This window comes from Prorops nasuta, unplaced genomic scaffold (genome assembly GCF_024137725.1).
Source record: "Prorops nasuta isolate Cenicafe-Biocafe unplaced genomic scaffold, Cenicafe_Pnas_1.2 PNAS00019, whole genome shotgun sequence".
Classification (NCBI taxonomy): Eukaryota; Metazoa; Arthropoda; class Insecta; order Hymenoptera; family Bethylidae; genus Prorops; species Prorops nasuta.
Window position 1 is genome coordinate 4,064,510 of NW_027116816.1, and position 12,158 is coordinate 4,076,667.

The following is a 12,158-nucleotide window of genomic DNA, read 5'->3' on the forward strand; positions in this document are numbered from 1 at the left end:
AGAAAAATTGTATTCATAATCAAAATATATTTTTATAAATTACTTACAAAAGTTTGTAAATTTTTACAAGCACAATTTATGCTAATTAAAATAATAAAAAACGAAAAATCTCATCAACTAATATATAACTAACAACTATAAAAGAATAAATAAAATTAGTTTTGTTGCTCAAACTAATAATGTCAATGACTTCATAATACATCAAATATTAATTCGGTATAACAGATGCATTTATTCCATTCGATTTTGGCTCATCTGTAGCTGATAAAATATCTAAGGACTCTTGTATAAGCGTATAAATCTTAGCAATAAGTTGATCTGCTTCAGAATACTTTTCTTTCCAAATTTGATAATACTGTTCATTTGATATATAATCTACTTCTGTAATATTAAATTCTTCCTTCAAAGCTTTTTTCCACACCTAAAATCAAAATGCATTTAAAAATTTCAAAAATCATGAGTATACTATGTGCTTATTATATTTGGTACATAATTATATTTAGGAAAATTAAAATATTTATAATCAAAATATGTATTTTCACCTGTTCAATGGGATATGGAGTAACAGCAGGAATCCCACCATAAATTCCTTTCTCTTTATAAACATTTACATTGTATAAAAGGTAATAAAAAGTATAGACTTTAGTTGCTTCAGCAACATTAAATGTAACAGTTTTGGTAGAACAGCAATCTGCTGATACAGGATATAGTGAGCGTGTACCATAGCTGGCTTTTGAGATACCCCATAACTGACTTTTTAAAGAAAACCCATGAAAAGTTCCTCTTAAAAGTTCATCTCTTGTATCCGAAGGAGGAATACCAAATGAGTGCAAATGTTTGCCTGAAATAAATTATTATTAATACCAGAAAAAAATAGCAATTTGTTTATAATTAAATTTTACCAAGATAGTAGTCTTCCATTTTCCAGTATTTTCCACTATCTGCACATTTTTGGGAAGTACTGAAGTGTTGAACCACCTTTACAAATGCCCCTCTACTAAGTACATATCCTGATTGAGCAATATTATAAGTCTGTCCCCATAAAATAACAGGGTGTCCTAAGTAGTGATCTTTGTTAAAATCTAATGGAGCTACCATATATCTCAAATTTTCAAGAATGACCATAGTATCATCATTAACAAAAATAATCCATTGCAAAATTTTACTATCATTTGAGTTTTTGTTCCATATATAATTCATAGATTCGCACAAAAGTTGCCAAGAAGAAGTCACTTTTTTATCAAACTTAATAATAGGCACAAGAGATTCATTAAAATATCGACTAAAAAAATATAAGCTATTACAATTTTTTCCCCAAGTATTTTGAATGGAATATGCCAATTTTTTTTTTTTCACAAATATCACACATGTTATATGAACTTCAGATTTTAACCATTCAAATTCCAAAAGCTCATTCATTTGACCAGATTTATTCTTTGGTCCATACACATGATTATCCATGTTAATATTGCATCGACTCAACTTTTTTGTACTAAACCATCTATCATAAGTTACTTGCCTTTCTTCATTCATCCATAATTGAAATGAAATATGTTTTGTTATATCTTCACCATAATTAATGGTAGGCTTAAAAAAATCATTACTATATTCATAATGCACAATTTTCTTTTCATCCTTTGTATTTGTTTTACCATAATTGATATATTCAGTGGAGGAATTCTTAAGGGACAAATATATAATGGCCTTTAAAGCTCCAATTGTAAATCCTAATAAAAATGCTAATTTTGATTCAAAGAGTTTTCGCAACATTTTAAAATGCAAAAGTCGTACTTTGTGAGCATGGTTAAGAAAAGGTCTACTGAAGGATTAATGTAGAAATACCATTATAAATGAAACAGAACAATTAACAATTAACTCTTGTTAGGCATATGACCTTTTCCATTGTGTGTGCAATCAAATTACAAATTTATAAATGTGAACTTAGTTTCTATAACAAAGAAACAAGCCAAACCATAAATATTTTGTACTTTATTCTTCTTTATCTTTAAATCACATAGTTTTCTGTATTATACTAATTTTCAGAACACAAATTAATTATATACTCTGCTGTTTTGTTTCTTCTATTTCCATCACTAGTTATAACAAAAATAAATCCTTTCTATAATTAATTTAGCAACTTCACATAAATAAAGTAATTTCACTATGAAAATAAAATTGTTTGACCTATGTGACTCAGTTTTGATGTAGGTTAGTGCTGTTTGTGTTTATATACATACTAACACGTTAACACCTGCTGTTATACTAGCTAATACCGTGTATGATACTGACTACTGTGGTCTGCTGTGGTCTGGTCTGAGAGGAAGGTAACAGGTGGTTTAGAATCCATATAGCATAGGGTATACGTATATGTTTTATACAACATTACAGTCCGCATAGTGCGGTTTTTAATAGCCTCTTCTGTCATCCAACATAAGCAACACAAGCCGTACACATTTTACACTTACTCACTTTACTTATAATAAAAATCCATAATAAGTATTCAATATAATTATAAGCTTCTGACTGTTTTTTTGTAATTCATATTTAACAATTAAACATTCTCGATAAAAATAACAAAAGACAGAACAATGGTTAATAATTACAATTATTTGTTGTTTGGATGATAATTTATTTAAACATTGTATTTTAAATAGCATTTATAAGTACTAGTTTAAAGTGCATAAATATTGTATTATATATTAAAAACATGATTTCTTTCATAATATTTAAAATATTTTTCAACCAACAAGATAGTAAAGAAAGCACATTGAGATATCTACTATGTGCATACCTACATAATGACATTATAGTAAGGATGTGTAGCGATGCTTATACGTAATATCTGTGCTATCTGTAAATTTTGTGATTTTTGCAGGACTTTTTTGTTTGTGTATACAATTACATATTCTGACTTATACATCATTTTGTAAGTTTGCACGGTCCCAATAAGCAGTACTGATCGATATACAAGTTTTGCGATTTTCTTTGATTTTTTAATTATACATAAAATTGATTGCAAATACTAGCTGATAACGATCAAAATTTTAAAATTTATAATACTTAATAGCATAGATGTTTTTTTAATGTATACATATTTTTCTGCATTGATAGAAGGATTATTAAACAGTCATAGAGAGCTCGATTCTAAAAACTTATTTTACCCCGAATTTTAAAGAAGCCCAAAGAATTTTTGTTATGAAACAAAGCTCCAACTCCACAATAATTTTCTAGTATAATTGCTCCTGTAGTAATATTGCAACTTTCTGGTAACACAAGTTTGAGTGAAGAATATAATCCTTGTACATCAAATCTTGCTTGATCATCTTCTGATCCTGTAGAAAAAAAATATAGTTTAAAATAAAATTAAATAATAAGATAAAGTAGTTTCACCTTTATGCCAAAATAATGGATGACTGCTGTATGTAAGCCAAGGTATATTTTTTGCAAATGGATTCCATTGTTTTTTTAATGGCAAACGTTGTCCTCCATTCCACATTAATCTTATGCCAGTCATGTTTCTTCCTCTGATACAAATTTTATATAGTATTAACTAATCAAGTAAATCATAAAAATGGAATAATTAATATGCATTCATATTTCTACGTAACAAATACATTTAAACACAAGATTAACAAATTAAATAAATAAACGAATTTACATTAAACAAATGACAAAAATCAGTAGACAAAAAGGAACAAAACAATTTTAATAAATTAAATAATAATTAAAATCTAAAAAATACTGCTAACAATTTAAGCATGGTTTAAATAAAGTGAAACTACCAAAATATATAAAAATATAGGAACAATGGACAAGTGTACAGTACTGTACAGTGTACCTAGGCTCAAATTGTGAAATACTGCATTGCGATGAAAATGAAGACCACTGTTGGCGAATTGCACAGTTAAATATTGATGAAACACCTTCTGCCAGTCCATTTAATTTTCTTGAAATTATAATTATTTAGTTAGCAAGGAATATTATTAAGTAGACTATTTATTATTTTATTAACCATAAATTCTGTTTTATAGAGTTTTGTCAAATTTTTGGTAAGAAATTCGTCTTTTGATTAATAAACTGTCATTCTTTCAAGACAAAAAAGAAATTTAAATGAAAATCTTAAAGTAAATAACTTACGGAGCAATGGAGGTATTTGGATAAACCAATTCTCCTATGATCAGTTTATCCAGTTTTACTAAAGGAACTCTGTTATATTCTAGGATTTTTAATGAAATTAGATCATATTTTACAGAATAAAATGCTGATTTAGTAAGTAATACGAGTCGCTCTTTTTCTGTGTCCCACAGACTTATTCTACAAATAAATTTGAATATAGAATATTGTAGAATAATTAAAACAGCTTTTTAATGACACTCACTCAGTCAGAAGCCAACTTCCTACAATTTCTTCATTCAAGTCAGTTATTAATCTCTCTTGACAATCCTTTAAAGCTTTTTCAACAACTTCGTTTCTATCAGAAAAAAAAGTATGTGTATCAATGTGTTGATAAGGAATGCTAGGCAAATTCTTTGGTGTCACTGTATTTTTAAAACTTTTAGATTTTTTATCATTCTCCTTTACATCTATAAGAGAAATAAATAATATTAATTACTCTATTATAAACAAACTTAAATATATATTAGTTTTTTGTCAAAATGTAGTACATACAAAAATATAGTTTACATCATGGTCAATTAACATTTTTTCTATAACTTACTATTATCAGAATCCAAGCCTTGATCATCATTAGATATTTCTAAAGTAACTTTTTCGAAATTTGCAGTTGGGCCGTCATCCAGTGATGAAATTTCCTCCATGTTTAGGTTAAAGCTTTTTCATATAATTTAATTACACAATGACAATTGTTGTAAGGAAAGCTATAAAATCTATACAAGTCTTTTATAGATAAAATTAAAAAGTTTAATACTTTATAATAAATAAAGATGTTAGAGAGAAAGTAAAGTTTATTTATCACAGTTACGAATAAGTATGCAATGTTTACGATGTGTATTTTTACTCTGTTTTTATGAATGGCATTTATTTGTATACACGCAGTGTTAGAGTCAGTGAATAAGGGAGGTTGACACCAACTCACCAACGCAAAAAATGTCTCTAGAGTAGAGTGTAGAGCGTGTAGAGTAGCATGTTTTGTTTTGTTTCCATATTTCGTATGATCGGAAATGACATCAAAACTCATAGTAAAGTGTTTTACTATTATTATGGTTCCATTTTAACATATTTTTAACCATACCACACCTATATATAAGCGTAATAAATTTATGTGTATGTATGTTGTATGTACTGAATAGTACTGATATAGCTTTCAATTCCAAGACATCAATTTGTAAAGCTCTATAATTCTCAAGAATTGTAATACATACGCATTGTTAATTGAATTGCAAATAAATCATAACAAATTTTGCATTTATCTAGAAAATCATCTTCTAAGGTGATATCCAATCAAGTAGAAAAAGAAAAAGCATTAAATTAAACGTGCGAATTTTTAATTAAACTTAGGATTACCAATGTTATGATTTTAACGTTGATATTTAACTTTGTTGTATGTTTGCGTAGACAAGCAGTAAATTTTAGTAGAGTGAATTAAATTTGCAAAACGAATTCAGGCCCTTTAATTTGACCGGGTTTAATATAGTTACGGCATGGGCTTCATAGCCTAACTTTCATTTTCATAGCTTCAATACTGTGGAATGCCGGGTATTACCGGTGAAAACTTCGGAAATGACATTCAATATTTGTGTCAAATAATATTATAGATGTTGCTCTTATGCAAAACTGATTTGTCACTTTAAATTTGTTTTTAAATGTAATCTCAAGTATGGATGCTTTAAGTGTATTGATTGTAATTGGCCTCATCCATTGTTCTTTATTTTTCTTTGACGTAATGTTTAAGGTAAATTTCTGTCTTGATTAACTTTAATTATTGAATTTTATCAGATAACATTATATAAATTGTATGGTATTTGTATTTTTCTAGTTTATATTTTTTTCAGACATGTTCTCATTTGCCATACTTGTATTTTTTGAAGAATACAGGTCTTGAAATTCAAATTTTAAGGGTTAAATGGTTTACTACTGCCTTTAATAGAAGAATAATAAAATGGGGCATGGATCGATCAAGATTCTGGACAGCTTGGTTCAATGCAGGAGTTATTATAAATATCATTCTTCTACCTATTGCAGTAGTCTTAATTTTGAAAATGACTTTTAACTTCTGGAGCTCTGGCTCCAATGTAGATACAAGTCAATCAGAAGTAGGATTAGACATACTGGTATGAATAAGTAGTTGCTAATAGAGTGGTATTTAAAAAAGGAATCTATTAAATGCTTGTATATACTTATGCAATGTTTATTTATAGTTACCTGGAGTGAATATGCCATTTAACGAAATTGGTTATTATACAATTACTTTAGGAATATGTAGTATTGTTCATGAGATGGGACATGCTTTGGCAGCTGCTAAAGAAGATGTACAATTATTTGGTTTAGGAGTATTTATAGTCTTTTTCATACCTATAGCATTTGTACGCATAAGTAGTGAACAGCTTGCAGCATTGCCACTTAAAAATCAACTAAGAGTTACATGTGCAGGTGTTTGGCATAATTTGATTTTTGCAACATTAGCAGCAACAATTTTAATGCTTTCAACATGGTTTTGGACACCTCTTTACATTCTTGGACATGGGGTTTTTGTTAAGACTATTCTACCTGTAAGTAATTTATTTTTATACCTTTGAAGTAATATGCTTTTTCCCTTTAAAAACATCAATTTATACACAAATATCTAGAATTCACCTGTATTAGGACCAAGTGGTCTGTTACAAACTGATGTCATATATAAATTAAATAATTGTGCTGTGAAGCATAGTGATGACTGGTATTATTGTATCTTACAAGCAACTCAGCAACCAGCACAAGGATATTGTGTAAAACAAAGCTTTGTGCAGGAATTTGATGAATCTGTTCCATCAAGACAAAATACTAATGGGGTAGTAAATTGTTGTACTGCAGATAGTGAATTAAATGGAAATGTTTGTTTTGAATATATTGAAGGTCCACAATCAGCACCACTTCATCTACCACCACATTCTTGTTTACCTGTTAGGACGATGGTAAATCAGTCAAAAAGCTTTTGTCAATCTAGTCATGAATGTTCCTCAATAGGTGCACATTGTATGAAACCATCATTAGATAATATGACAAAAGTAAGTAATGTTTTCTAATTCAGTGTCTATTATTTGATTTGCTTTTTTAATATTTATTTATTTCTCCTTATGGCTGCATAGATTTTACAAATCAAAAGAACTTCTGGGAAAGATGTGCTTTTTTTTGGTTATCCAGCTCATATATATAAAACAGTGGATGTATCAGATTGGGTGCCAAAATATTCGTTTCTTCATCCAGAAATGCCTGAAAGATTAACATTGCTTTGCGAATATATAACATACTTTTCAGTTGGAGCTGCAATAATCAATGTGGTACCGTGCTTCTTTTTAGATGGACAGTATATTTTAAGTATACTTGTAACATATTTCCTAGGAAACAAACCTCAAAATAAACATATTAGACAGGTTACAACATTGACTATAACATGTATAGGAACGATAATACTTGCTATAAACTTAATCTCCTGGACTGTAAATAAATTATTATAAAAGGTATTAAAAATTGTTGTTACTTATTGATTAATTTCCTAAAAGTTATATTGACTTTAAATATACTTACTGTAATAATCTTGTAACCAAATCTAAGCCTTTTTAAAAAAATGAATAAATACTTTATTGTTTCTTGTAAAAACTTTATTATTAAATTATTTCTTTTAGTAAAATCAAGTTTTTATTTATACAAAGTAATCTTTTTAGTCTACAGTAAATCATAATAAATAAAGATATATATATATATATACATATATAACTCAGGCATTGTGGGTAAGTAATTCAGTACAGAAAATAATATTAAACGTATTGAATGAAAATGCTATATTTGTATCACAATGTGAAAAATTAACTATGCAATCTTTGTGATACTATTGAGTTTTCTAACAACATAGCAAATATCTTTTTAAAATAAACTTTATTGTAATATGTGTTATCGTTTTGCTGCAGAATCTGCATCCAATGCTAAAATATTGAGTTAAAAATTTTATTGTAATAATACAAAATTTGTAAAAGCAAAAATTAAACAAATTAATGACTTACTTTTACCATCACATGCTACTATTTTTACCTTTCCCACAATTGCTAATTCTTGAACTTCACGAAATTCAACATCATTAAGCATAAAAGTCCACACATTATCACAAAATCTGTATGTATTTAATTTGCCAGCCTAAATTATATGAATAATGTGTATTATGGTTGCTTGTTGTTTAATAATGAATATTAAGCAATGTAATATTACCTTGAACGTAAGGCGTGATTTTACTCTTGTTGCCAGGGCCTGGTTAATAGCTTTGTCAAATTGTAATAATACTTTAATTGCAAGCTGAGGAGTAATCTGTCCATACTAAAAAAGATTTTCAAAATATATATTTTGATTTTAGAAAAGGTAAGACACTACGTAAATAATAGAATATTGCAGATACTGCCAAAAATGGTTAATAATATAAAATAAACATGAGTCGAAACGTATAATTTATATAAATTGATGATTTCCTAATAGAGATACGAAGCTTTTTCACCCAAAACTTATGTTACAATTAAAATTGAGTGCCGTAGTAACTATGGACATAACCTGTATTCGAAAATCTACCAACATTTGCAGTTATACCTGAATTAAGTCATCAAGACTTTCTTGCAATGTATTTCCAAGTGTTGTATTTCTGTATAATTGATAAGACATTTTCCAGTAATATAATTAAATTAACAATTATTTGAGAGCAGGTAGAAGCTGGGGCGCGGGCAGCTTACGCTTTTTGGATTGTCTTGTATAAGTTGTATATTTGTCTCGTTTGCTCAGTTTTCATTGCCTCTCCCTAGAGTGAAGAGTGGAAGTCTTCACACAGTTCACACCGTTCACACTTCACTCTTTTCTGCTGCTGCGCTTGACTGCCGATAGGTGGCTCACATACCTACGAGCAAGCTTCTTGCAAGCGGGTAGTATAACTGAGTGTAACTTGCAATGATGTAATATATTTATTTTGAGATTTTTAATTCAAGTTACTTATACATATTAATTAATAATATTAATTAATGAAGAAAATAAAAGTTATTAAAATTTTCATCAAGTATTATATAAGTTTCTCAAGATTCCTAAAATTATTATAATTTAATTAAGATATTTTGTCAGTTTTAGAAAACCACTCTGTATAATGCAAAGTACGCATTTACTTTGCGAATATGTAATCTTTGAATTATTAATTGAACTATAAAGGTAAATTTGATAACTGAAAATATAAATTTACAATCAAATGATGTTAACTGGAACTATTTATTTATTGCGCTATGCGAATGTGTAAGTACAAGAGTTTTTTTGAAATATTTAAAATAAGCACTTTAGTAATAACATATATGTTGTTTTTACTATAGATTAAATAATTGATATTAAGGCTGTCAGTGGTGGTACAGGAATAAATATATAATTTTTATATTATAAGAGAGAATCTGAGATTGTAGTGCAGAAAGAAGAATTTTTGAAACTGCGGTGACTTCATGATATAGCGTTAGTCACAACCAGCGCCACGTGCTGACTGCTTTTGCCTCGCAGGTTCCGGGGTGGTACAAGCGCTGACTCTGCTTAGTCTCCCTATCTTGAGATGTTTATGCTTCCTTTAGCCACTTTACCCTTTTTGCTCCTATCAAACTATCACTGAAAGAAGATTTAAGTATAAGCTATATATAAATGACTTTTAGCTTCACGATTTCATTTATCATAAAGGTTCATAACATCAATAAATCTCTTTTCGATATTTTACAAAATAGGCCTTAATTCTTTGCCTTTGAAATTGAATTTATCAATCGAATTAATTAATCTCCCCCTCCCCCACAAAATCAACAAGTAACACATATTTAACGAATAAACAAGTTCCAAATTTTTTAAATATTATCCTTATAACTTTCATTGTCAATAATCCTATAGAATAATTTAAAGGATACAAGTAAATCTTGTTTTGCGAAATCGTCAGAGCTATTTAACACATAAATTTTATCTCGAAAGTAATTTGGGGACAGATAGAGGTCATAGTATATAACTTAAGTGCATCCAACGTGCTTCGTTAATTTGTGCAAGTAGGTAGTAGTACGTATATAGCGTGAAGTCTTATTACTATTCCTCGCGTTTATAGATGCTCGAGTAATTGCGGATGGAAACTTTGGTGCGCATGTAAAACTTTTCTCGGTAAACCAAAGGAGGTACAAAGCCTCTGCAGCCAGAAATGAATAGCCAGCTTTCGCAAAGTTGATGCTGCTGTATGGAAATTGAACTACGCACCTGTGTTTTTCGCGCACCTACTACATTTTTTATGATCTATTTTAATTTTACACGAATATATCGTCGATGTGAAACGTGTAAAAAGAGAAGCAGCGAATCGTAGCAAGTGAATTTACTAAACATCGCGTGGGTAGGAGAAAACTGGTGAGGTTGGGGGCTTGAAACATTTGAGTTTTCATAGCAACGGGGCTATAACTGGCCAATAGAGACAGCTTTACAAGTTTCCTGAAGAAAAATCCCCAAAGCACAGCGGAGTTTGGCCGAGACGGGGGAAGCAAGAGAGTTGGAATAGGGTAGGACGAGGGGCGGATGGGGATAAAGTGGGGATGGAAAGGAAGGACGGAAGTTCTTGAAAAGAGTGAACGTTGGTGTAGAAGTTGGATGAAAAGAAAGCGTGTGCAAAGGGGCTAAGGAATAAGACGGTCTGGAAGATCTTGAGGGCTACTGTAGCACAAATAGTGTACAATTGAAAACCAATAAAAACTTGGAGCAATTAATACTTTTATCATCTATAAGAAAAATTATTTAATCTTCAGTGTTTTTAAGTCAAAGGGACGTAGACATTTTTTTTTAAATAGGATTCTAAATTATTTAGGTGGTGATAACACCATCAATTTAAAAAATATTAAAGAATACGAAATTTTTGTGAACTATCGGGGAATTTACACGAGTGCCGAATAAAAAGAATTGTATAGGGGAGACTTTCGAGTTTGAGCACTGTGCTCGCGACAGAGCGAGACAGTTGCATCGATCGGATTTCTCGATGTAAGAAAGCAATGAGAAGCATCTTTAGGGGCAGCATAATCTTGCTTGTAGCTGCCCCGCGTTGGCGATACAGCAAGGGTAGCAAGTTTTCTCTTAGCGTGAAAGATGAGTTAGAGTGGTTTGAGAGAACCCGCAAGAATATAGCTAGAAAGTTTATAAGTACGATTTATTATGGATATACGTACCATTTAAAGGTCTCAAAGTTACCATGATATCATCAACTTTATCGAGTGTCTCCGTTATTTCTCTATAAGAGAAGTCGACAGTTTTGCGAAAAAAACGTCGCTGAAAGGAGGGTTTTAATATGTTCCAAGAAAAAAACTTTTCTTGTCTACCCAAGGAAAATACTTTTTTGGTATTAGTAATGTAAATTTGAAAGAAATGAATAAAGTAAGTAGGATTTATGAAAGAAAGAATGCTGTGAGAGGAAATGATACGATTTTAAAAATATAGAATTACTTATTTAGCTTAAAAGAAATAAAAAGCAAAATATATTTTTCCTGAAAAGTTCTATAAAGATTGCAACAATTTTGAATAGTCACTTGTGATTGATCAAATGGGACATAAAATGGTAAGCGTGCAAAAACGTAAGATTGGGATTCTTTGGAAAGTCGATGAAGAAGACAAGTGTAAAATAAAAAGGAGGGAGGAAGATAGAATGGAATAGGGAAATCCACTTGTTACGCCATGGAGTATACAGATATTCCTGCAGAACCCATTTAAGCTGTTTGACGACTGCTTGATGGGGGTTGAATGTGCAAGGGTTGTGGGGTAGGTAAGTGAGGCAAGATGGCAGGGGAGTAAAGAGAAGATGAAGAGGGAGATTCTTGCCAAAACGGATAAACGAAATGTGAGTAAACGAGGTAAATAGAAATAAGAGTGAAATGAGCTTTGTGATAAAGGAGCACTGGTGGTGAGCGTCGACCGTTGCCAGGCAATGAATTACA

The 12,158-nt window shown here is 30.0% G+C and overlaps 4 protein-coding genes and 1 long non-coding RNA gene across 6 annotated transcripts in view; 1 reads left to right on the top strand and 4 right to left on the bottom strand.

Annotated features, from left to right (window-relative positions):
* Nucleotides 1–7: 7 nt before the first annotated feature.
* On the bottom strand, nt 8–2,240 carry LOC136780650 (C1GALT1-specific chaperone 1-like protein). The gene is made up of 3 exons (XM_066739168.1): nt 903–2,240; nt 543–841; nt 8–421 (listed from the first exon to the last, which is right to left on the bottom strand). Exons 1-3 carry the CDS (start codon nt 1,768–1,770, stop codon nt 209–211), a joined length of 1,380 nt encoding a protein of 459 aa, XP_066595265.1. The 5' UTR covers nt 1,771–2,240; the 3' UTR covers nt 8–208.
* A 383-nt stretch (nt 2,241–2,623) lies between these two features.
* Nucleotides 2,624–5,074, bottom strand: LOC136780652 (tumor protein p63-regulated gene 1 protein-like). Its single transcript, XM_066739169.1, has 6 exons — nt 4,718–5,074; nt 4,379–4,583; nt 4,138–4,314; nt 3,839–3,946; nt 3,391–3,524; nt 2,624–3,332 (listed from the first exon to the last, which is right to left on the bottom strand). Exons 1-6 carry the CDS (start codon nt 4,815–4,817, stop codon nt 3,145–3,147), a joined length of 912 nt encoding a protein of 303 aa, XP_066595266.1. The 5' UTR covers nt 4,818–5,074; the 3' UTR covers nt 2,624–3,144.
* Nucleotides 5,075–5,077: 3 nt separating this feature from the next.
* On the top strand, nt 5,078–7,807 carry S2P (membrane-bound transcription factor site-2 protease). Of its 2 annotated transcripts, none has more exons than XM_066739167.1 (6): nt 5,078–5,198; nt 5,694–5,911; nt 6,012–6,290; nt 6,378–6,728; nt 6,807–7,223; nt 7,305–7,807. In XM_066739167.1, the coding sequence occupies exons 2-6, from the start codon at nt 5,837–5,839 to the stop codon at nt 7,671–7,673; spliced, it is 1,491 nt and encodes a 496-aa protein (XP_066595264.1). In that variant the 5' UTR covers nt 5,078–5,198; nt 5,694–5,836; the 3' UTR covers nt 7,674–7,807. The 2 variants fall into 2 exon arrangements, with proteins under 2 accessions (XP_066595264.1, XP_066595263.1); XM_066739166.1 differs by lacking the exon at nt 5,078–5,198 and adding an exon at nt 5,226–5,287.
* Nucleotides 7,808–7,882: 75 nt separating this feature from the next.
* TfIIA-S (Transcription-factor-IIA-S) lies at nt 7,883–9,020 on the bottom strand. The gene is made up of 4 exons (XM_066739171.1): nt 8,788–9,020; nt 8,419–8,523; nt 8,217–8,346; nt 7,883–8,138 (listed from the first exon to the last, which is right to left on the bottom strand). The coding sequence occupies exons 1-4, from the start codon at nt 8,857–8,859 to the stop codon at nt 8,107–8,109; spliced, it is 339 nt and encodes a 112-aa protein (XP_066595268.1). The 5' UTR covers nt 8,860–9,020; the 3' UTR covers nt 7,883–8,106.
* A 449-nt stretch (nt 9,021–9,469) lies between these two features.
* Nucleotides 9,470–12,158, bottom strand: part of LOC136780655 (uncharacterized) — a 78,123-nt gene continuing 75,434 nt past the window's right edge. Inside the window, exon 3 of the long non-coding RNA XR_010823783.1 lies at nt 9,470–9,825. This is a non-coding gene — a long non-coding RNA (uncharacterized lncRNA). The remainder of the gene's footprint in view (nt 9,826–12,158) is intronic.